The 24,886-nt window shown below is 38.4% G+C and overlaps 1 protein-coding gene across 8 annotated transcripts in view; it reads left to right on the forward strand.

Annotated features, from left to right (window-relative positions):
- Positions 1 to 24,886, forward strand: part of NUCB2 (nucleobindin 2) — a 69,847-nt gene that overhangs the window by 22,652 nt on the left and 22,309 nt on the right. For all 8 annotated transcript variants that reach the window (XM_017869895.1, XM_017869887.1, XM_017869865.1 and 5 more), the window contains 8 exons: positions 6,947 to 7,090; positions 7,724 to 7,831; positions 13,594 to 13,720; positions 21,428 to 21,531; positions 22,691 to 22,876; positions 23,061 to 23,151; positions 23,732 to 23,790; positions 23,887 to 23,979. In XM_017869895.1, coding sequence (XP_017725384.1) covers positions 6,947 to 7,090; positions 7,724 to 7,831; positions 13,594 to 13,720; positions 21,428 to 21,531; positions 22,691 to 22,876; positions 23,061 to 23,151; positions 23,732 to 23,790; positions 23,887 to 23,979 — 912 coding nt within the window. The remainder of the gene's footprint in view (positions 1 to 6,946; positions 7,091 to 7,723; positions 7,832 to 13,593; positions 13,721 to 21,427; positions 21,532 to 22,690; positions 22,877 to 23,060; positions 23,152 to 23,731; positions 23,791 to 23,886; positions 23,980 to 24,886) is intronic.

Below are 24,886 nucleotides of genomic sequence, written 5' to 3' on the forward strand. Positions count from 1 at the left end.
TTTTTGAGACAGGGTCTCTCTCTGTTGCCCAGACTGGAGTGCAGTGGCACAGTCTTGGTTCACTGCAACCTCCGCCTCCCAGGTTCAAGCCATTCTCCTGCCTCAGCCTCCCGAATAGCTGGGACTACAGGCATGCACCACCACTCCGGGCTAATTTTCATATTTTTAGTAGAGACGGGGTTTCGCTATGTTGGCCAGGCTGGTTGCAAACTCCTCACCTAAGGTGATCCACTCACTTCAGCCTCCCAAAGTGTTGGGATTACAGGCATGAGCCACCATGCCTGGCCCTTAAAGTCTATTTAATAACATTTTTTTTTTTTTTTTTTTTTTTTGAGATGGGTTTTCACTCTGTTGCCCAGTCTGGAATGCAGTGGTGCAATCTGGCTCACTGCAACCTTCATCTCCCAGGTTCAGGCAATTCTCCTGCCTCAGCCTCCTGAGTAACTAGGACTACAGGCATGCACCACCATGCCCGGCTAATTTTTTGTAATTTTTAGTAGAGACAGGGTTTCATCATATTGGCCAGGTTGGTCTTGAACTCCTAACCTCAACCAGTCTGCCCGCCTTGGCCTCCCAAAGTGCTGGCATTACAGGTGTGAGCCACCACGCCTGGCCTCTTCTTACCCTTTTGCCAGAGATTTTCTTCCAAGCCCCCTCTACTAATTTTACAAGCTTGGTGTTGGTGCTTTCTTCATCTTATCAGAAGACGATGACAGGAAGTTTTCAGATTCATATTCTTTCCTCAGACTCTCCTTAAATGATTTGTTGATGAAGACCTGGAGGACTGGCCTTCATGAATCATACCAACTTGTATTACTTTTCAGGCAACATATTCTTTATTGAGATACACACTCTCAGACTGTATCAAGAACTAAACTAATAAACACACTTGTCAGGTTATGTAGGGCTCTTCAACATTCAAATCAGATTTAGCTACTCTTCCTTTAGCTCAGCCACCATCCATCAACCCCCTACTTATTAAAAATGCTTAATATAACATCTTGGGGGAGATCATTTTATAATTTAATGTTTAATATGGCAACAACTTTTGGCTGTAGGCATTTACAGCAATGTTACAGTGATTTGTTATTTTCTGACCATTCTCATATCAATCTCTTTACCACCTTTAGCATTAATGTAGATTTTGAGGCATGTGAAAGAACATCAGGATGTTGTCAGAATTTCCTGTTGACTAAACTCAGCTTTGTTTTTTTCCTTAAACTATACATTGCTGGAAGTTATGCAGCTTCTAGTCAGTAATTTTAGGAAGTTCCTGACAAATTGACATTTGCATGAGTCCATCAATTCAGCCTTATGTTCCTTGAGTTTTTTTATTTATTGGAGGCATTGTTGGTTTCTGCTATCTTCATCTGCATTGTTTGGCTGCTGATAGGTAATCCTGTTGTGTTTTACTAACAAAACGTAACATGGCTTTGTCTCCTTGCAGGTATCTTCCTGTCTAAAGTCAGGTAAAGCACTTAGTTGTTCCTCTATAAGAAAAAGTAAACTTGCTGTTATTCCCCTAATATCAAGTATTTGCTTCACTAACATCAGCTGCTTTGTTTCTGTGCTTACAAAATAACTTTTCATTTTAATGCCCAATCACAGCTTAATCTTTGTGAAGATATTTACAATGACAAGCACTAACAATGCAAAAACTCAATCTGAAGTTATGACAATAATAATAACTATAATAAAGTTCATGCATATACACATAACAAAGACTATGTTGCTGTTGCCATGTGGCCAATTACAATTTTCATATTCCATTAACTGAGGCTGGGTGTAGTAGCTTATGCCTCTAATCCCAGCACTTTGGGAGGCTGAGGCAAGAGGATCGCTTGAGCCCAAGAGTTTGAGACTGGCCTGGGCAACATGTTGAGACCCTGTCTCAAAAAACAGTAAAAAAAATATACTAATATGGTTAGGATATAAAGGTCAGTCATGAGATAAAAGATTAAATTTACTGTAAAGCTAGAAAATCTTAAATTTATGTATACCTAATATTTGAATAAAAATTAACAGAATTATAAGAAAAAACAGACAAAATCATGATGTAAGATTTTCACATGCTTTTCTAGTGATTGTGGAACAAGCAAACAAAAATCATTAAGAACACAGAAAATGGGATAATTTTGAAAAATTATGAACATGACTAGTGTAGAAGGGTAATAGTGGTTCATAAATTGTATTTTAAAAAATTTTCACATTTTATAAGCTTGGATTTTTTTTGCTCTATTTTCACTCCTTTTAAAAAATTGAAATATAATTTATATATCATACAATTCTCTCTTTTACAGTATACAATTCACTGTTTTTTAGTATATTCATAAGGTTATGCAACCATCTCAATGATTTAATTTTAGAATATTTTCATCACCCCAAAAAGGAACCCTGTACCCATTTAGCACTTATTTCTCATTTTCCCCTCCCTCCACCAGCAACCCTCAACAACCCGTCATCTGCTTTCTTTCTCTGTGGATTTGCCTATTTTCAACATTTATATAAATTGAATCATATAATATGTGTCTTCTTGTTTCTGGCTGTATTTACTATTAATCAGTTCTGTTGTATTTTATTTTTCAACAGACTTCTCCTTAAAAATATCAGTCTTGGCCGGGCATGGTGGCTCACGCCTGTAATCCCAGCACTTTGGGAGGCCAGGGCGGGCGGATCACGAGGTCAGGAGTTTGAGACCAACCTGACCAACATAGTGAAACCCATCTCTACTAAAAATACAAAAATTAGCCAGGCATGGTGGCGCACACCTGTAGTCCCAGCTACTCAAGAGGCTAAGGCAGGAGAATTGCTTGAACCTGGGAGGCAGAGGTTGTGGTGACCCGAGATCACACCACTGCACTCCAGCCTGGGCAACAGAGTGAGACTCTGTCTCAAAAAAAAAAAGAAAAAAAATCAGTCTTTTGGGCCAGGCGCAGTGGCTCATGCCTGTAATCCCAGCACCTTGGGAGGCTGTGGCGGGCAGATCAGGAGTTCAAGACCAGCCTGGCCAACATGGTGAAATTCTGTCTCTACTAAAAATACAAAAACTAGCTGGATGTGGTGGCCTGCACCTGTAATCCCAGCTACTCTGGAGGTTGAGGCAGGGTAATCACTTGAACCCAGGAGGCAGAGGTTGCAGTGAGGCAAGATCATGCCACTGTACTCCAGCTTGGGTGGCAGAGTAAGACTGCATTAAAAAAAAAAAAAAAAATCAGTCTTTTGTCCTTTAAAATTATCAAAAGTGAAAGTTTTGGCTTTGAAATGGCGGTCACAATTCATTGTCCTCTTTCTTGCAAAAGTTAAAAATAAATGCAACTTGAATGAAATGTAAGTCTGACAATCTCTAAACCTGAAATCAAGGAGGAACTTTGTTTCTGCTTCCACAGAAGCAAATTCTCAGTTTGATTAGAGAGGATAATGTTCCATATTTTGTTTCCAAAGTGTGAGACTTTCCTGGCTTTACATCATTTTTATTGTGTCTAGATATGAACTTTCTTTGCTGGTTGATTTCCTTGTTGTTAATCCTTGTATCTCAGCACCCAGGCCTGCCGCTTGCTTTACCAATATAATTTTAAGCTAGCTGAATAAGCAATATTTAGTTTAAAGGCATTTACAAGTCATATAACTTAATCATTTTAAATGAATGGTGTGAGTACAAGCAGCTTTTCTTCTTTTTTTTTTTAAGTATTTCTGATTAGGTAACGAGAAAGATCTGTACTCAAAAGAATAAATAGATAATATAATTTAAGTACTTAAGTAATATTAAGTTCAAGTTAAATTCTCTTATTTAAATTTTTTTTGTTTTTATAAATGAGGGAACTGAAGTGGGAAAAGTTAATTGACTAACCTGTGATCACATAGCAAGTAAGTGGTGCAGCTGGAATTAGAATACAGACCTAAATTTAGTTCTGCCTTACTGCTTGGTATAAAACCCACTTTCTGTTTCTCTTTTTTCCCACTTTCTGTTTTTTAAGGATCCAAGTTTACCTTTGAGATGGGCATTCTCTTTGTCTCTCATTGTAGGTGAGGTTGGTAAATAATAGAGCAAAGGGAGGCAGTATGTTCTAGGGCAGTGGTTTTCAAATGTTGGCATGTATCAGAATCACCTATAGGGCTTGTTAAAACACAGATTGTGAGGCCCCCTATACCCAGAGCCTCTGATTTAGAAAATATGGAGTAGGCCTTGAGAATTTGCATTTCTAACAAATTCCCAGGTGATGCCAATGCTGCTGTCCCAGGGGCCATACTTTGAGAACCACTTCTGGAAAGCCAGCAGAGGCTTTGGAGTCAGTCACCCCCAGGTCTACACTCTGGCTGTGTGACTGACTGCTGTGTGAACTAGAAGTGATATGTCTCAGTTTCTTGTACTTTGAAATGGGGATAATAATATTGACTTCACAGAGTCATTGTAAGAGTTGATGTGTTAATATTTTTTAAAAGTTTAGCATACTGCTTGGTACATAGTAAACATTCAATAGATGGTTTCTGTTGTTATTTATAATAAAGCTTGGGGATCAATTAAATCTTTAGGAACCATAAATTCAGTTAGAGTTTTAAAGTAGTTTCTCAGAAACTTTGTGACTTTGTAACTTCAAGATATTGTCAGAGGCTAGGTGCAGTGGCTTATGCCTGTAATTTCAGCACTTTGGGAGGCCAAGGTGAGTGGATCATCTGGGGTCAGGGGTTCGAGACCAGCCTTGCTAACATAGTGAAACCCTGTCTCTACTAAAAATACAAAAAAAACCTCACTACAGGTGGTGAGTACCTGTAGTCCCAGCTACTCAGGAGGCTGAGGCAGGAGAATTGCTGAACCTGGGAGACGGAGGTTGCAGTGAGCCGAAATCGGGCCATTGCACTCCAGCCTGGGCGACAGAGAGAGACTCTGTCTCAAAAAAAAAAAAAAAAAAAAAATGTTGTCAGGTGTTGTTAGGACACACGCACACACACACCCATGTATACAAACACATTCTCTTGACTTTTCTTCTTTATGGTAGACTTGGCAGAAGAGGAGAGCAGCAGAAGTGACAAAAACACATGGAAGAATATGGAAAAATTAGAACCCTCATATATAAGTGGTGAGAATGTAAAATGATATAGCTACTTTGGAAAACAGTTTGGCAGTTCCTCAAAAAGTTAAACTTAGAGTTACCGAACTGACTCAGCAATTCTACTCCTAGTTATATAACCAAAAGAATTGAAAACCTGTTAACACAGTAACTTGAACATAAATGTTCACTGAAGTATTATTCAAAACTGCCTGAAAGAAACAATCCAAATGTCCATCAATTCATGAATGGATAAACAAATGTGGCATATCTATACAATGGACTATCTATTCAGCTATAAAAAAGAAATAAAGTCCTGATACTTGTTACAATGTGGTTGTACCTGGAAACATACGGCTAAGTGATAAAAGGCAGACACAAAAGGCTACATATTGTATAATTCCATTTATATGAAATGACCAGAATGGGCAAATCTATACAGCTAGAAAGTAGATTAGTGTTTGCCAGGGGATGGGAAAAAAGGGTAACAGTGAGTGACTGCTAATGGCTATGGGGTTTCTTTTTGAGATGATTAAAATGTTTTAAAATTAGATAGTAGAGATGGTTGCACAGCCTTTTGAATATTCTAGAAAACACTGAATAGTATAATTTAAAACATTTTATGGCTTATGAGATATCTCAAAAAACCCGAAATGCACACCTACGTATGTGTGGCCATGAAGCATGAGTGAGTAATAAACCTTTTTTGTTATTACAAGTATTTATGGGGAAGAGGAGGTGATTCATAGTGAGAAGACATTCTGTGAAGTATACTACCCTATTAGAGATTCTAGTATCCTAGAGAAGAGTAGATCTCAGGTTTTAGTATACATAGAAACCCCCAGGACCCCCCTGTTTGTTAAAACAGGTTCCTGGCCCCCACCCCAGAGGTTTTGGGTACAGCCTGAGAATTTGCATTTCTGATGTGCTTTCAGATGATCTGATTTTGTAAGATTCAGAACTAAACTTTGGGTAGCATCTTTATAGATTAGACATATCCTATACTTAAATGGGTGAATTTTATGACATGTGAAGTGTATCTCAATAAAGATGCTAAAAAAAATGGGTATAAAGATAGTAAAATGTGAGTTTTAGTGGTTTGTTAATGGCAAGACAATGCTCTGTAAGGGAATTGGTTTAATAATTAATTTCTTCATTTGTAAAATGTGTCACTCTCCTGTGTATGTACCACCTGGGGTTGTGGTGAAAATGGGGTTATGTGTTCTTTTCCAAATGGTGTTTTGTGGGTAAAATGTGTTGCCTTAAAAAAAAAAAAAAAAAAGGCCATGGCTAGATTGAAGCTTTTGTAATTAACCAAATGTTTTCTTATAGTGTAAAAACAGTATAGCCAGGGCGTGGTGGCTCACGCCTGTAATCTTAGCACTTTGGGAGGCTGAGGCGAGTGGATCACCTGAGGTCAGGAGTTCGAGACCATCCTGACCAACATGGAGAAACCCCCGTCTCTACTAAAAATACAAAATTAGCCAGGCGTGATAGCGCATGCCTGTGATCCCAGCTGCTCAGGAGGCTGAGGCAGGAGAATCGCTTGAACTCAGGAGGCGGAGGTTGTGGTGAGCCGAGATCGTACTGTTGCACTCCAGCCTGGGCAACAAGCGCGAACTCCATCTCAAAAAAACAAACAAACAAACAAAAGTATAAACTTTAAAATATTGTATTCTGTCTTTTAATTTTGGCTACAAAACATTTCTCCCTTGATTTTCTTTAGTGATATATTTTAAGCATTATTTTGACAAGTTATAATGTATTTTTTCCCTTTCCTATAATTTTTTTGTTTTATTAAACCTCTTGAGATTAAATATATGATTGTGACATTTGGAATGCTTGTATATAGTGTTAAAACATCTTTTCATGACTTTGCCATAATTATTTCTTTATTTCAGATGAGGTGGAGGACCGTCCTGCTACAGTATTGCTTTCTCTTGATTACATGTCTACTTACTGCTCTTGAAGCTGTGCCTATAGACGTAGACAAGACAAAAGTACAAAATATTCACCCTGTGGAAAGTGCAAAGATAGAACCACCAGTAAGTGAAATGAAGTGAAATAGGAGGAATTATAACTAGATGAAATGAATTATAATTATAACTAAATGAGGTAAAATGAGGTGAAATTATAATTAAACGAAATGGGAGGAATTATAATGAAAATATTGCTAATATTTATGACTTATAAAATTGTACATTTGGAAACTATTTCTGAAATAGCAGTGAAAAGAGTATTGGACAAGCATATGCTGCTTACCCTTAGACAATATTTATTTAATATAGTTAGTATATTAAATAGGAGAATTAGTTGTAATACATTTCTGACACAGAACTAACTAGCCAATAAAACACTGTATTATATTCAAAGCAGAGACAGATAACAATGGGGAGAAACCAAAATGGTAAACTCTTCGTCTGAACCATATAGAAAATCTACTGGACTACAGAGTGTCATAAAAAAGAAAAATCTACCTTTATGTAACAATAAAAGATGATATTGGTCCTGATATAAAACTATTTATTTCAGAAATACAGCTTTTTCACTTTGTTGAAACTATCATAGTAAGTATGTCTCAATGCCATTTGCTAGAAATTATTTCTCAGGATTGACCTCTTTAGATTCAAACAAGGAAAAACCTGCAGAAGCATTACTGTTGGTTTCTTAATTTGAAGGATACTGGACTTTATTATGATGAATATCTCAAGCAAGTGATTGATGTGCTGGAAACAGATAAACACTTCAGAGAAAAGCTCCAGAAAGCAGACATAGAGGAAATAAAGGTAAATGCAATTAAATAATATATATATATATGTGTCTTAATTTAAAATTTTTTTAGAGATGAGGTCTCACCATATAACCCAGGCTGGCCTTGAGCTCCTGGGCTCTAGCCGTCCTCCCACCTCAGTCTCTCCAGTTGTTGGGACTACAGGCGCGTGCCACCACGCTCGGCTTAAATATTTAACAAACATTTGCGCATGCCAGACACTGAGCTAAGTACTAGAAATACAAAGATGAGATTTATTCCCAGCCCTTAAGGAACCCTCATGGGAAAATCATATCCAGAAATAGATTATAGGATGGATTATATGATGAGTATTTAATCTAGAAATACAGATGACAGACACATAATCTAATATGAAGCAGTGGGGTGAGGTGGGAAGTTATTCTTCCTGATAGAGATTATGCCAGAGCTTAAAGATGTAGTGAGAAAAGGAGAGGGACTGGGAGGCATCCCAGACAAAGGTGCAATGGTACAGAGGCAAGAGGTATACGGGAAACTGGAAGCAGTAACTGTGGCTGGACCCCAGAGTGGGAAATGGAGGCCTGAGTGGCCAAAAGATGAGGTTTGGGAAGAGTCACAACCTCAATGACAGAGGGCCTGTATATCATGTTAAGGGGTTTGGGTCATTATCTGAGAACAGCAGGAAGTTATTCAAAAGTTTGGAATAGGCGAGGTTCTGGTGTTTTAATCAGGTCCAGATTAACAGAAGAGATAATGGGCTATGTATTATATCAATCAGAGAGGTTTAACCATTTGACTCTGTCCCAAGTACCCTATTTGACATAATTCTAGCCATAGTCGGCTCTTTAGTACTCATAATAAGAAAGGGGGGGCCGGGCGCGGTGGCTCAAGCCTGTAATCCCAGCACTTTGGGAGGCCGAGACGGGCGGATCACGAGGTCAGGAGATCGAGACCATCCTGGCTAACATGGTGAAACCCTGTCTCTACTAAAAAATACAAAAAACTAGCCGGACGAGGTAGCGGGCACCTGTAGTCCCAGCTACTCGGGAGGCTGAGGCAGGAGAATGGTGTAAACCCGGGAGGTGGAGCTTGCAGTGAGCTGAGATCCGGCCACTGCACTCCAGCCCGGGCAACAGAGTGAGACTCCGTCTCAAAAAAAAAAAAAAAAAAAAAAAAGAAAGTGGGTTGTAGAGATCTGACATGAGAGATTCTTGTAAAGTCTTTCCTTAAAAGGAAATGAATCAGCTTAGCTTCTAGAATCAGAATAAGAGAACTGTGTTTGAAAGACTCATTCTGGGTCAAACAAACCTTTTATTTTAGTTTCTGATCTTGGTGTGAACTTCTTTGAAAGACTGACTCCTGCTAGGTTGTGGTGTCTGTCAGCTCTCAGGTGTGGCATTTAGTTCACAGCCCTCCCCTTGGAAGTTGTGAACTTTTCTGGGGAAAAGGTAATAGTGTTATGCTAATAGTTTTCCGGAATTGTCTTTGAGGATAACCTTACTCTTCTTCTCAAGGATTAATTCAATCTGTGGAACAAGTTTCCTATGCTGAATATATCTGATGTAGAACTCTTAATGTCTTTGTATTAGGAGTAAGAGCATTATTTGGGGTAACATAGAAAATGTGGATCATGGGAGATACTACATAGAGATATTCAGGCAAAAGAAGAAAATACGCTTCCTGGATTGGTGCAGGGAATATTTTTATAATTCTTCTTTTCACATTCAATTCCTGTTTCTGTGAAGGGTTAGGGGGAACCAAAATGAAGTTAAACAGTTACACAATAAAAAAGAAATGAGGGGCTAGGTGCGGTGGCTCACGCCTGTAATCTCAGCAGTTTGGGAGGCTGAGGCAGGTGGATCTTGAGGTCAGGAGTTCAAGACTAGCCTGGCCAAGGTGATGAAACCCTGTCTCCACTAAAAATAGAAAAATTAGCTGGGTGTGGTGGCACGCACCTGTAATCCCAGCCACTCGGGAGGCTGAGGCAGGAGAATTGCTTGAACCTGGGCAGCAGAGGTTGTAGTGAGCCAAGATTGTGCCACTACACTCCAGCCTGGGCAATAGAGTGAGACTTTGTCTTAAAAATAAATAAATAAATAAATAAATAAATAAATAAATAATAAAAGGGGGCAGGCGCAGTAGTCCACACCTGTAATCCCAGTACTTTGGGAGACTGAAGCAGGAGGATGGCTTCTAGCCAGTGGTTTGAGACCAGCCAGAGCAACATAGCGAGACCCTGTCACTACAAAAAATTAAAATTTAAAATTAATTTAATTAAATATTAAATTAAAAATTATCCTTCAAATTAAAAAAAAATTGTCTGAGGCCAGGCACAGTGGCTCACACTTGTAATCCCAGCAGTTTGAGAAGCCAAGGTGGGAGAATTGCTTGATCCTGGAAGTTCAAGACCAGCCTAGGCAACATAGTGAAACCCCTAGCTCTACCAAAAATATAAAAAATTAGCTGGATGTGGTGGTGTGTGCCTGTAGTCCCAGCTACTCAGAAAGCTGAGGTGGGAGGATCACTTGAGCCCAGGAGTTTGAGGTTGCAGTGAGCCATGATTATATGACTGCTCTAGCCTGTATGACACAGAGCGAGACCTCATCTCTTAAAAAAGAAAAAAAAAATGAGTAAAACTAGACAATAAAACCCAAACCAGTAGAATCATCACAAATAACCAAGAAAACTCTTGTTTCTTAAAAGTGAAAAAAAGTTAGAATTTTCTCTTTCCTTTTTTTTTTTTTTTTTTTTGGGACAAGGTCTCACTCTGTCACCCAGGCTGGAGTACAGTGACACAATCTTGGCTCTGTGCTACCTCTGCCTCCCAGGCTCAAGCGATCCTCCCACCTCAGCCTCCCAAGTAGCTGGGATTACAGGTGTGGGCCACCTTGTCTGGCTAATTTTTGTATTTTTAGTAGAGATAGGAGTTTTGTATTTTTAGTAGAGATGTTGTCTAGGTTGGTCTCAAACTCCTGACCTCAAATGATTCCCCTGCCTTGGCCTCCCAAAGTGCTGGGATTACAGGCGTGAGCCTCCATGCCCGGCCTCTCTTTCCTTTTCAGCTAAGCATTTTGAAAGGAAAATCATATTACATTTCTTCACTTCCCAAACATTCCCTAACTGGAAAGGTTATGGTACTGCCCTCACTGTTCCACTGAATATACCTTCATGGAGGGCATCCATGACTTCTTAATTGCCAAATCTAGTGAACATCCTAACACCTTTGATTCCTCATTCTACTGGACTCCTTTATTTATCTCAATAGTTTTTAGATTTCAGGGTTTGTTAAAACATATTTCTGGTTCCTACCTCCAGGGTGTCCAATTCAGTAACTCTAGGGCCTGCATTTCTGAAGTTCCCTGGTGATGCTGCTCCAGTTGGGGACTACATTTTGACAACCATTGTTTTATCTAATAATAATGACTATTCTCTCCTTGAAATATACTGCTCTTTTTGATTCTGTAACAGTATATTCCCCTAGTTTTCTTACTAATCATTCATCTATGAAGAAAGCAATCAAAGGGGACCTAAAAAAGATAAATTTTGAAAAGCTTTTATATATGGAATGACTAATGCTTATAGAGGCCAACTGACTTTTAATTTAAATGTTCTTTTTAGCCCTAATGGTGCTGACCAACTTAACTTTTTTAAAAAATAAGAAGCTGGGTGCAGTGGCTCCCGGGAATCCCAGCACTCTGGGAGGCTGAGTTGGGTGGATTGCTTGAGCTCAGAAGTTCGAGACCAGCCTGGGCAACATGGCAAAACCCTGTCTCTACAAAAAATACAAAAATTAATCAGGCATGGTGGCATACATCTGTAATCCTAGCTACTCGGGAGGTTGAGGTGGGAGGACTGCTTGAGCCTGGGAGGTTGAGGCTGCAGTGAGCCATGATCATGCTACTGCACTCCAGCCTGGGTGACAGACTGGACTCCATCTCATAAAATAAAATAAAATAAAATAAAATAAAATAAATACTTTGTTGACATGTAATTCATATACCATAAAATTTATCTTTTAAAGCATAAAATTCAGTGTCTTTTTGTCTGTTTTTTTGTTTTATTTTGTTTTGTTCTGAGATGGACTCTTGCTCTGTCACCCAGACTAGAGTGCAGTGGCATGATCTCAGCTCACTACAACCTCCACCTCCCTGGCTGAAACGATTCTCCTGTCTCAGCCTCCTGAGTAGCTGGGACTACAGGCATGTGCCACCACACCTGGCTAATTTTTGTATTTTTAGTAGAAATGGGTTTTGCCATGTTGGCCAGGCTGGTCTCAAACTCCAGCGCTCTAACGATCCACCTACCTCAGCCTCCAAAGTGCTGGGATAACAGGTGGGAGCTACCGCACCCTGCCATTTCAGTAGTTTTTTAATATACCCGCAGAGTCATGCAATCATCACCGCTATCTAATTTTAGAATATTTTCATTGTCCCCAAAATAAACCGTGTGCCCATTAAGCTGTAACTCCTAATTGCGCCCCTTTCCCCAACCACAATAAATCTACTATTCATCTCTGTGGATTTGCCTGTTCCGGACATTGCGTATACATGGACTCATAGAATAAATGGTTTGTTGTGTCTGGTTTCTCTCACTTAGCATAATGTTTTACAGGTTCATTCATGTTGTAGCATATGTCAGGATTTTATACTTTTTTATGGCCAAACAACATACCATTGTATTGGTATACTGTATTTTGTTTATCCATTCATTAGTTGATGGACATTTAGGTTTCTGCTTTTTTGGCTAGTATGAATATGCAGCTATGAATATTATGTTTAAGTTATTGTGTTAACATGTTTTCTGTTCTTTTAGTTATATATCTAGGAATGGAATTGTTGGGTCATGGTAACCCTATGTTTAACTTTTTGAGGAACTGCCAAACTGTTTTTTGAAGTGGCTACACCATTTTACAATTTAACCTTTTGAGTTTCTGCTTTGTGCTTTAATGATGCTTTTCTAAATTACATGGTTTTTCAGACATCTGGATTTTAGAGTTAAAGCTAATCTTTTTTTTTTTTTTTTTTTTTTGAGATGGAGTTTCACTCTCGTTGCCCAGGCTGGAGCGCAATGGCATGATCTTGTTGGCTCAATGTAACCTCTGCCTCCCGGGTTCAAGCCGATTCTCCTGGCTTCCAGCCTCCTGAGTAGCTGGGATTATAGCATGGGTCATCAACCCGGCTGTAATTTTGTAGTTTTTTTTTTAGTAGAAAGACGCGTTTTTACCAGTGTTGGCCAGGCTGGTCTCAACTCCTGACCTCACGTATCCGCCTGCCTTGGTCCTCCCAAAGGCTGCATAAGGCATGAGCCCGACCACACCTAGCCGTTTTTTTTTTTTTTTTTTTTTTTTTTTTGAGACAGAGTCTCACTCTTGTTGCCCAGACTGGAGTGCAGTGGTGCAATCTTGGCTCACTGCAACCTCTGCCTCCTGGGTTCAAGTGAATCTTCTGTCCCAGCCTCTCAAGTAGCTGGGATTGACAGGCGTGCACCATCATGCCCAGCTAAATTTTGTGTTTTTAGTAGAGACGGTATTTCGCCAGGTTGGCTAGACTGGTCTCGAACTCCTGACCTCTGGTGATCGCCCACCTCAGCCTCCCAAAGTGCTGGGATTACAGATGTGAGCCACCATGCCCAGCCCTAAAGCTAATATCTTTTGAAAGAAATTCTTTTTATAATATTAAATGTATCTAAATTAGTCAAAAGTATTTATCACTAATGTATTTTAACCCTGTTTTTAAGCTGTTGCATTTGTCTAAAAATGAAATGTAATAGATAAAACTAATTTATTAATTTTGTTAACAGAGTGGGAGGCTAAGCAAAGAACTGGATTTAGTAAGTCACCATGTGAGGACAAAACTTGATGAACTGAAAAGGCAAGAAGTAGGAAGGTTAAGAATGTTAATTAAAGCTAAGTTGGATTCCCTTCAAGGTAAGTGCTAAACAAAAGGTAGGAATATATATTTTTTTCTTTTTTCCTTTTGAAACAGCGTTTTGCCCTGTTGCTCAGGCTGGAGTGCAGTGGCACAATCACAGTTCACTACAGCCTTGACCACCTGGGCTCAAGTGATGCTCCCATCTCAACCTCCTGAGTAGCTGAGACCACAGATGTGTGCCACCATGCCTGGCTAATTTTTTTTGTTAGTTAGAGAGACAGGGTCTCGCTACGTTGCCCGAGCTGGTCTTGAACTCCTGGGCTCAAGCAATCTGCCTACCTTGACCAAAGAGCTGGTATTGCAGGCATGAGCCAGCGGGCCTGGCTAGAAAATTTTAGTATTTGGTTGTTGAGGTCAGTTTATATTAGTACGTGCCGTCTATGTTCTTCTAGTCAAAATTTTATGTTAGTATTGATTTGGCTTCTCTTAATTTTTAGAATTTAATGTTTATGAATAGATAATACATTTTATATCATTCAAAATCAATGTAATTAGCCATAATTATAGCAATGAAAAGGAAAATGAAAAGTAATGAATTAAACGACTGGTTTAAAGGAGGAAAATAATATCAAAGGATACCAAAAGAAAGCAGAGAAAGAAAATCTGATTAGAAGAATTTTCATACATGGAATAGAAAATTTTTCAGAGATCTAGCCCCAGAAAAAAACACAGGATCCAGACCATTTCTTTTCTTTCTTTTTTTAAATAAAATCTTCTAGGAGACGAGATCTTCCTCTGTCACCCAGGCTGGAGTGCAGTGGCATGATCATAGCTCACTGCAGCCTTGAACTCCTAGGGCTCAGGTAGTCCTCCCGCCTCAGCCTCCCAAGTAGCTAGGAGTACAGGCCTGCACCACCATGCCCTGCTAATTGTTTTTTTAATTATGTTTTTTAGAGATACAGTCTCACTGTGTTGCCCAGGCTGGTCTCAAACTTCCGGCCTCAAGTAATCCTGAGTTGCTGGGATTACATATGCAAGCCACCATGTCTGGCTCTCAGAATAAGATAGTTTCATTAAGGAAACTGTCTACTCTTTAATGATTTGAGTGATTCTGTCAAACCATTAAAGAGCAGATTGTCAATTCTATTTAATCTATTCCAGAGCATATAAAAAGACGGAAAGCTTCCACATTCTTGCTATATATTGATGCCAAAATCAAAATTATTATGTCTCTAGAGAATACTATCTCGTAACAGTTGGATTTATTTTAGGACTACAAGACTGACTTAATATTAGGAAATCTAATATTATAAATCATCATATAAATAGTCCTAAGGAGAAAAAAATCTTTAAAATTTTGATATATCAAAAAAAGTCATAAAGTCAAAGGACAAATGATAAATTGGAACAAATATTAGAATCCTTATTCTTTTAGACTATGAGTAGATTAAATACGTATGAAATAGAATTCCCGAAATGCAAAGATATCTTAAAGTTATCTTGCTGGGCATGATGGCTGACCAGCACTTTGGGAGGCCAAGGCAGGTGGGTCACCTGAGGTCAGGAGATTGAGACCAGCCTGGCCAACATGGTGAAACCTCGTCTCTACTAAATATACAAAAATCAACTGGGTGTGGTGGCACGTGCCTGTCATCCCAGCTACTCAGGAGGCTGAGGCAGGAGAATCTCTTCAGCCCAGGAGGCAGAGGTTGTAGTGAACTGAGATCACGTCACTGTACTCCAGACTGAGTGACAGAGCAAGACTGTCTCAAAAAAAAAGAAAAAAAAAAGTTATAAGTCATATGGCTGTCTCCATAAATGCAGAAAATCCATTTGACAAAATTGAACACCAATTCATAATTTAAAGTAATAATTAAAGTAATAAAATACTAATTAATAGATAACTTCTATAACACAATCAGCTATATCCAACTCAGTTACATCATACTTAGTGGGGAAGCACAAGTATGTATCCTGACTGAAATTAGAAACAAGACAGTGTTGCCCACTGTAACCACCACTAAATAACATTGCTTTGGAGGTACAAGCCAAAATATTTTTTTTAATTTTTTAATTTTTATTGTATTTTTTATTTTTTTTTGAGACGGAGTCTCAGTCACCCAGGCTGGAGAATGCAGTGGCATAGTCTCAGCTCACTGCAACCTCCGCCTCCTGGGTTCAAGGGATTCTCCTGCCTCAGCCTCCCGAGTAGTTGGGATTACAGTCACCTGCCACCACTCCCGGCTAATTTTTTATTTTTAGTAGAGGCAGTGTTTCACCATGTTGGTCAGGCTGGTCTCGAACTCCTGACCTCAGGTGATCCACCCGCCTCAGCCTACCAAAATGCTGGGATTACAGGCGTTAGCCACCATGCCTGACCTAGCCAAAACATTTATACAAATAAAAAGAATCTGGAGGTAAAGTAATTGGAAAGGAGGTGATAAAACCATCTTTTTTCACAGATGATATGATGTTTATATATATGTGGAACATCGAAAATAATTAATGGAAACATTTACTATAAACAACAGGAAAATTGAGCCCCTCAATAGGAAAATAATGGTAAACTTAATCCGTAGAAATCAATATTTTCCATATGTACATAACAGCCAGTTAGAACATAGAATGGAAGAAGAGGACTCCATTTACAATAGCAACAAAGATAAAATGTCCAGAATAAACCTATTCAGAAATGTGCAAAACTGACAGACAAAACTTTAAAATACTCATGAAGGATGCAAAAATAGACTTGAACAAGTGGGAGGACACAATTACTTTTTGATGCAAAGACTCAATGTTATAAACATGTCAATTTTCTCTACATTAATGTATAAACACAATCCAACTAAAATATATACATTATTTTCTGGCACTAGCCAAGTGAATTTTTTAAAGCGCATGTGAAAAAGGACACGAGTAGGCCAGGGATGGTGGCTCACGCCTGTAATCCCAGCACTTTGGGAAGCCAAGGTGAGCGGATCATCTGATGTCAGGAGTTCAAGACCAGTCTGGCCAACATGGCGAAACCCTGTCTCTACTAAAAATACAAAAATTAGCTGGGCGTGGTAGCACATGCCTATAATCCCAGCTACTCAGGAGGCTGAGGTAGGAGAATCAGTTGAACCTGGGAAGCAGAAGTTGCAGTGAACCAAGATCACACTATTGCACTCCAGCCTGGGTGACAGAGTGAGACTCTGTCTCAAAAAAAAAAAAAAAGAAAAAGGACACAAGTAAGAAAACTTAGATACCTCTGAAAAAGAACAGTGAAGGACTAGATATTAGAAATTGAATATTTAATATCTATTAAATCTTTAATATTAAATATTAAATTATGTCACTAAGCCTCAGTCATTAAAACTGTATGGCTTAGGCAGAAAAGTAGAATGATTAGTGAAACACAATAGACATTGCAGAAGTAGAGTTAAATACACAATATAATTTAGTTTAATATAAAGGTGGTATCTTATTAGTAGGATAAAGATAGGTTTTTATTTTTATTATTATTTATATTTTTTAGACAGGTCTCACTCTTGCCCAGGTTGGCGTACAGTGGGGCAATCATAGCTCATTGCACCCTCAGACTCCTGGGCTCAAGAGATTCTCACACTTCAGCCTCCTGAGTAGCTATGACTACAGGAGTGTGCCACCATGCCTGGCCAATTTATTTTTTTTAATTAATTAATTTTTTTGTAGAGACAAGGTCTCACTGTGTTCTCCAGGCTGGTTTGAGGGAACTCCTGGCCTCAAATGATCCTCCTGCCTTGGCCTCCTAAAGTGCAGGAATTATATGTGTAAGTCACCACACCCAACAAATTTTTAAGTAGTCTTGGTATAACTTGCTAGCCATTTGGACAAAGGTATAGTTAAAGCCATATCTCTTATAATGCTTTATCAGAATAATTGTAAATGAATTAAAGATTTAAATGTAGAAAATAAAATCATAAAAGTACTATGTGACAGCATAGGTGAATTTCCTGTATTACCTTGGAATGAACTTTCTAATTATGGGTCAAAATCAAGGAGTAGATTTAGCCAGTGGGAGATCTTTCAAGCTGGTTCATGCATCCTTGTGATATCCTCCCATAGGTTGGTTATCTGGGTGGTTTGTTGTCATTAATAAACATCTGAACATTTAACTCTTGGAATGGTAGTTCTAAAACTTCAGATTGCATGCATGAGAATCTCCTAGAAATCTTTTTAGAAATACAGATTGCTAGATCTCACCTCCAGAGATTCTGGCTCTGGGAAAGAGTGTAGTAATCTACATTTTAAACATATAATCTTAGAAAACAAATACCAAATACTCATCATCCTGAAATTAAGGATATCAATGAGAAGTAAATTGAATCATGCCATGCTACTTGGGCATGGAAGGTAATTCCATACTTGAAGCCAGGCCTAAGATGTGTGGAGATTTCTATCCCCGGGACAACTTCCATCCCCTCAGTCTTAACAGTATCCTCTTCATTCCAAGATGGATACTGAATTTCATTGCATAAAGAAAACATTCTAGGCTGGGCATGGTGTCTCATGCCTGTAATCCCAGCACTTTAGGAGGCCGAGGTGGGTGGATCACCTGAGGTCAGGAGTTTGAGACCAGCCTGGTCAATGTGGCGAAACCCTGTCTCTACTGGAAATACAAAAAATAGCCAGGTGTGGTGGCATGTGCCTGTAGTCCCAGCTACTTGGGAGGCTGAGGAAGGCGAATTGCTTAAACCCAGGAGGTGGAGGTTGCAGTGAGCCGAGATCATGCCACTGTGCCCCAACCTGGGTGACAGAGTGAGACTCTGTCTCAAAAAAAAAAAGGAAGAAAACAGTCTGATGTAACTTAGAAACTAAGGAATATTTTCTCATTGGTTCAGTATGACTTGAAATATCTGATACTTTGAGGAAGGGCTTACATAGTCTTAATTTTAGGGAGGGGGGTAATTTTTAAAGTAGGCAGTTTTTTTTTTCTTTTTATTGAGATGGAGTCTGGCTGTGTTGCCCAGGCTGGTCTTGAACTCCTGGGCTCAAGCAATCCACCTACCTCAGGTTCCGAAAGTGCTGGGTTTACAGGCATGAGCTACCATGCCTGGTCCATTCACATGGTTCAAATGTAGAAAATATAGAGTAAAAATCTACCTGATACTTTTGTATTCTGTCAGTTCCCAATGTCCCCTAGCACCATCCTTCTTGGGTTTATCTATTTATTTATTTTTAAGTTATATTGAGATGAGGTTTTGCTGTATTGTCCAGGCTGGTCTTGAACTCCTGTTCCTGGTCTCAAGTGATCCTCCTGCCTCAGCCTCCCAAAGTGCTGGGATTATAGGCATGAGCCACTGTGCCTGACTCTTGAGTTTCTTTATTTGTATATAAGCAAATACAGATAAAATTTTTTTATTATCCCTCTCTTTTTATGCAAAAGGAAATACACATTTTGTATATTGTTTTCTTTTAATAATATATTTTGAATATCTTTGTGTATTAGTACATAGAGACCACCTCTCTCTCTCTCTTTTTTTTTTTTTTTTTTTTTTTTTTACAGCTGCATAGAACTCCATTTATTTATTTAGCCAGGTCCCTGTCAATTGACATTTAGGTTATTTCTAGTGAACTATCTTGTATATATGTCACTGTGTATCCATATAAGATTATCTGTAGGATAATTTCCCTGCAGTGGAGTTGCCAAATCAAATTATATATATTTGTAATTTTGATAGATATTGCCACATTTGCCTCCATAGAGGTTGTATCAATACACATATCCACCAGCAATAATTCCTCACAACCTTGCTAATGGTATGTGTCATCAAACTTTAGGAGTTTTCCATTCTGTTAGATAGTATAACAGTGCAGTTTTAATATGTATTTATCTTGTTCTGAGGGAGGTTAAGGGTCTTTTTATATATTTCACTGTCTGGTCATTTTTTTTTAGGGCTAAGTCTTAAAAACAAGTATTTTCTTCATAAGTAGAACTGCTAGTACAGTGCCATACTTAGAATTCAGTGAAAACTTGGTTGAACCAGATTTAGCAGTTCTTCACTTTCTGGCATAACAACATGTTCCAGGATCAACTTGCACCTACCGTGCCCCAGCTGTGGAATGAGCCATTTCTCTGAGGAGCACTGGTTTTTCTTAATAGGCAACTATATTTTAGACCAAGAGCTGGCACTAGGTACACTCCTTGCTGCTGGAGTGTGTTTTCTTGGCACCTTAATTGCACAGAGCTAGGAAACGTGCATGTCTATGCACATATATACGTATATACACACATACATATTCATATACATGTGAAACGTGCATATACATGTTAAATGTACATATTTTAGAAATGCTGAGTTCACACAGATAATGCTAATTCCCATTCGTATCTACCAATTTCTTTCTTGCCTTTCACCATTCCATATTTGTATATTCCTTCTTCCTAAGTGAGAGCTGATTTCCAACAACTTCAACAATGTACCCATTTTGCTCAATTCTATAAGGGCTCATATTGTGTTGTTTCTGGTGAGCTGTCTTGTATGTATATCCACTGTGTATCCATTACATGTGTCCACTATTTAATACAACTGAAACAGTCCAGCATCACTTCACCCATTTCACTGTAGTAAATTGTAACTTGTTTTTTAAAAGTTAAAAAAATTGATATTTCCTTAAAAATAAGTCATAATTAAAAGGAGTTTACCTAAATTCGATTTTATTGTTTCATAAGGGATCCATTGGAGCAATATACAAGGAATTCTTTCATGTAAGCTTTAGAGCAATTATTTTTAGAAATTCTACTTAAAACTTTGATAAGGACACTATATTAGAGTTTATCTAATTAAAAGCAAGATATTTAGTAGTTTTAAGATAATTAAAAAGAGTTTGTTATTAACTATGCTGATAGTCAAGTAGTTGTTTTAGATATAACATTAAAATATGCAAGGCCGGGCGCAGTGGCTCACACCTGTAATCCCAGCACTTTGGGAGGCTGAGGCGGGCGGATCACGTAGTCAGGAGATCGAGACCATCCTGGCTAACATGGTGAAACCCTGTCTCTACTAAAAATACAAAAAATTAGCCGGGCGTGGTGGCGGGCGCCTGTAGTCCCAGCTGCTCAGGAGGCTGAGGCAGGAGAATGGTGTGAATCCGGGAGGCAGAGCTTGCAGTGAGCAGAGATTGTGCCACTGCACTCTAGCCTGGGTGACAGAGCAAGACTCCATCATAAATAAATAAATAAATAAATAAATAAAATATGCATAAGGCCAGGCATGGTAATCCCAGGTTTTGAGAGGCTGAGGTGGGAGGATCACTTGAGGCCAGAAATTCAAGACCAGCCTGGGAAATATAGTGAGACCCCGTCTCTACCAAAAATTAAAAACAGGAAATTAGCCAGGCATAGTGATGCACACCTGTTGTCCTAGCTACTTGGGAAGCTGAGGTGGGAGGATTGCTTGAGCCCAGGAGGTCAAGGATGCAGTGATCCATGATTGCACCATTGCCCTCCAGCTTGGGTGACAGAGCAGGACCATGTCTCAAAAAAAATAAATAAAAAAAAATAAGGAGAGAGAATTTTTAAAAATACACATATTAAATTGTATTCCACTCTAGGTTCAAGGACACTACCTTTGACTAGAATAACATATGCAATATTCATAAAGTAAATATAAGCCTTTATTCTAAAACTTTGTATTTCCTTATAAAATCCTATAGGAATAAATATGAAATCTTTTCTTATGTATAATTAATTTTCTAGCTTCTAGAAATTGATCATTTACAGTTTTCTCATTTTCTTTCAGATATAGGCATGGACCACCAAGCTCTTCTAAAACAATTTGATCACCTAAACCACCTGAATCCTGACAAGTTTGAATCCACAGATTTAGATATGCTAATCAAAGCGGTGAGAATAATTCCAAAAAGTTTTGTCTTTATTGTGCCTTTGAGGTTTTGTAATTTGACAAGTAAACCCAATGAAATGGAAATATAACTTTTATATATTCTGTTGAAGATCTTTAAAGGAAGGTAGCTTAACCCTTATTAATACAGATATTAATATGTACATACAGGTCTAAAATCCCTTATCCACGATTCCTAAATCCAAAAGCTGTAAAAACTGAAACCTGACCTGAATAAACCAACTACAGTAATACTATTTACAGTTTTTATTTAACCTACTTAGTGTGAGTATTTATAGATTTTGCTTAAGAAATACTTGTCTGTTTGATTACGGATGCTACAGGGATATTCCATAATATGGCATATGTGCCATATTCCCTTTCTTTAAGGTAGAAAATTCTGAAGCACATCTGGCCTCAGAGATTTTAGATAAGAGTTTGTGGACCTCTCACATTATGTGTAAATGGAATTAGTTCTAACCTGGCAAGTATTAGATTAGTTCAATGGTTAGAAGCTATTTTAGTTTTCTATACTGTCTAGATTTGATACAGTTCCTTTCTTCTTTTTTTTTTGAAATCAACTTATATACTACTTGCTTATGAGGAGTTTCTTAAAGTTGGGGCTAGCTTTGAACTTTTAGTTTATTTGAATACCTACATCTCTGGTAATAATAATGATGAAAATTGCCGGGCGTGGTGGCTCACGCCTGTAATCCCAGCGCTTTGGGAGGCCGAGGCGGGCGGATCACCCAAGGTCAGCATTTCAAGACCAGCCTGGCCAACATGGTGAAACACTGTCTTTACTTAAAATACAAAAATTAGCCTGGGGTGGTGGCAAGTGCCTGTAATCCCAGCTACTCAAGAGGCCTCAGGAGGCTGAGGTAGGATAATCACTTGAACCAGGAGGCGGAGGTGGCAGTGAGCTGAAATCATGCCACTGTACTTCAGCCTCGGTGACGGGTGAAACTCTGTCTCAAAAAAAAAAAAAAAAGAAAAAAGAAAAAACTTGACTAAAATTAAATGGTAGAATTAAAAAAGAGGAGTCCAGTATGTTTTTGCTTTCCTGTACCACTTCTGTTCAAGAGTATGCTATATTCAAGAATGGCTTTATTTACATTTTCAAATGCATGTTTTATTTAACTTAAATGCATTGTTGCATTTCAGGCAACAAGTGATCTGGAACACTATGACAAGACTCGACATGAAGAATTTAAAAAATATGAAATGATGAAGGAACATGAAAGGAGAGAATATTTAAAAACATTGAATGAAGAAAAGAGAAAAGAAGAAGAGTCTAAATTTGAAGAAATGAAGAAAAAGCATGAAAATCACCCTAAAGTTAATCATCCAGTAAGGACTGTGACTTTATGAAACCATTTTTAGATAAAGATACTTCTTTGTATCAGCGGAATTTTATCGTGTTATTAGTACTGAAATCTTGATTGTTATGCAAAGTTCCTCAAATTTATGTTTTGAGTCTGTACAGATAGATTATATTTTGTTTTGAGCAATTTTTTTTTAAATTGGTTCACAGGGAAGCAAAGATCAACTAAAAGAGGTATGGGAAGAGACTGATGGATTGGATCCTAATGACTTTGACCCCAAGACATTTTTCAAATTACATGGTAACAATTTGATACAAATATTAATATTTATATCTGCTGTTTGAAAAAATATTTGCTTTCCTCTTAATTGATTTCTGCCAAGGTCTGCTATTGAGTTATCTAGTGAGAGTAAATGGTTAGAGTTCTTCTAGGGTAATATGATAGTCTTTATTGCTTACCTGCAGTATAAAATTTTAGATCAGTAGCTGTGTCTTTATACTGGCTTTTACTGTTGAGTCATATGAATTATTGCAAAGTTCTCTGTAAACTGAAAACTGTATACTGTGACTAGCTAGGTTATATCTGATAGGCTTTATACTATAATATTACATTTTACTTCTACTCTCAGAATATTGCTTTACTTTATATTTTTGGAAAAAATGGTCAAGATATGCTTTCCTCACAAACGATTATGAGTTACAAATATAGCATATTTATCAGTTGAGCTGATCTAAAGCTTCATGAAAAAGAAGAAATGCTTTTCTGCGTTCTATTGATGCTTTACATCAGTACTTTTATAAACCTTTTATAAATCATTGTATTTTAATTATTTTCTAAGGTATTAAAATCTGTTTTTGCATTTGTAACTTTTAAACTTTAGATGTTAATAGTGATGGATTCCTGGATGAACAAGAATTAGAAGCCCTATTTACTAAAGAGGTAAATGAGTTTATTAAGTATTCAATGTTCTTGTTCTCTTTCTTTTTTTTCTTGTTACTTTCTTTCCTTTCATGTTCATTTAAAATTTTCTTTTAGTTGGAGAAAGTATATGACCCTAAAAATGAAGAGGATGATATGGTAGAAATGGAAGAAGAAAGGCTTAGAATGAGGGAACATGTAATGAATGAGGTATGTTTTAAAAGTTTAAGATAATATATTATTTCTATATATTATTTAATTCTTGCAATAAATCTTACTTTAAGATGGAAAATATACAGAATTTATATTTAAATGGAGTTTGCGTGTTTTTGTTTTGTTTTGTTTTGTTTTTTTTGAGACAGAGTCTTGCTCTGTTGCCCAGGCTGGAGTGCAGTGGTGCAAATCTTGGCTCACTGCAGCCTCAACCTCCTGGGCTGAAGCAATCCTACTGTCTCAGCCTCCTGAGACTGAGGAGGGACCACCAGCTGGAGCCACCATGCCTAGCTAATTTTTTTTTTTTTTTTGAGATGGAGTCTCACTCTGTCACCCACATTGGAGTGCAGTGGCATGATCTCGGCTCACTGCAACCTCCACCTCCCAGATTCAAGTGATTCTCCTGCCTCAGCTTCCTGAGTAGAAGGGATTACAGGCACCCACCACCACACCTGTTTTTTATTTTTTATTTTTAGTAGAGACAGGGTTTCCCCATGTTGGCCAGGCTGGTCTTGAACTCCTGACCTCAGGTGATCCATCCACCTTGGCCTCCCAAAATGCTGGGATTATAGATGGGATTACAGGTGTGAGCCACCAACCTTTTTTGTTTGTTTTTGAGACACAGTCTCACTCTTTCACCTAGGCTGGAGTGCAGTGGTGCTATCTTGGCTCACTGCAACCTCTGCCTCCCGGGTTCAAGTGATTCTCCTGCCTCAGCCTCCTGAGTAGCTGGGATTGCAGTCATGCACTACCATACCTGGCTGATTTTGTATTTTAGTAGAGATGGGGTTTCACCATGTTTGCCAGGCTGGTCTTGAACTCCTGACCTCAAGTGATCCACCCACCTCGCCCTCCCAGAGTGCTGGCTGGGATTACAGGCATGAGCCCCCACACCAGGCTGAAA

Source organism: Rhinopithecus bieti, unplaced genomic scaffold (genome assembly GCF_001698545.2).
Source record: "Rhinopithecus bieti isolate Rb0 unplaced genomic scaffold, ASM169854v2 scaffold_986, whole genome shotgun sequence".
Classification (NCBI taxonomy): Eukaryota; Metazoa; Chordata; class Mammalia; order Primates; family Cercopithecidae; genus Rhinopithecus; species Rhinopithecus bieti.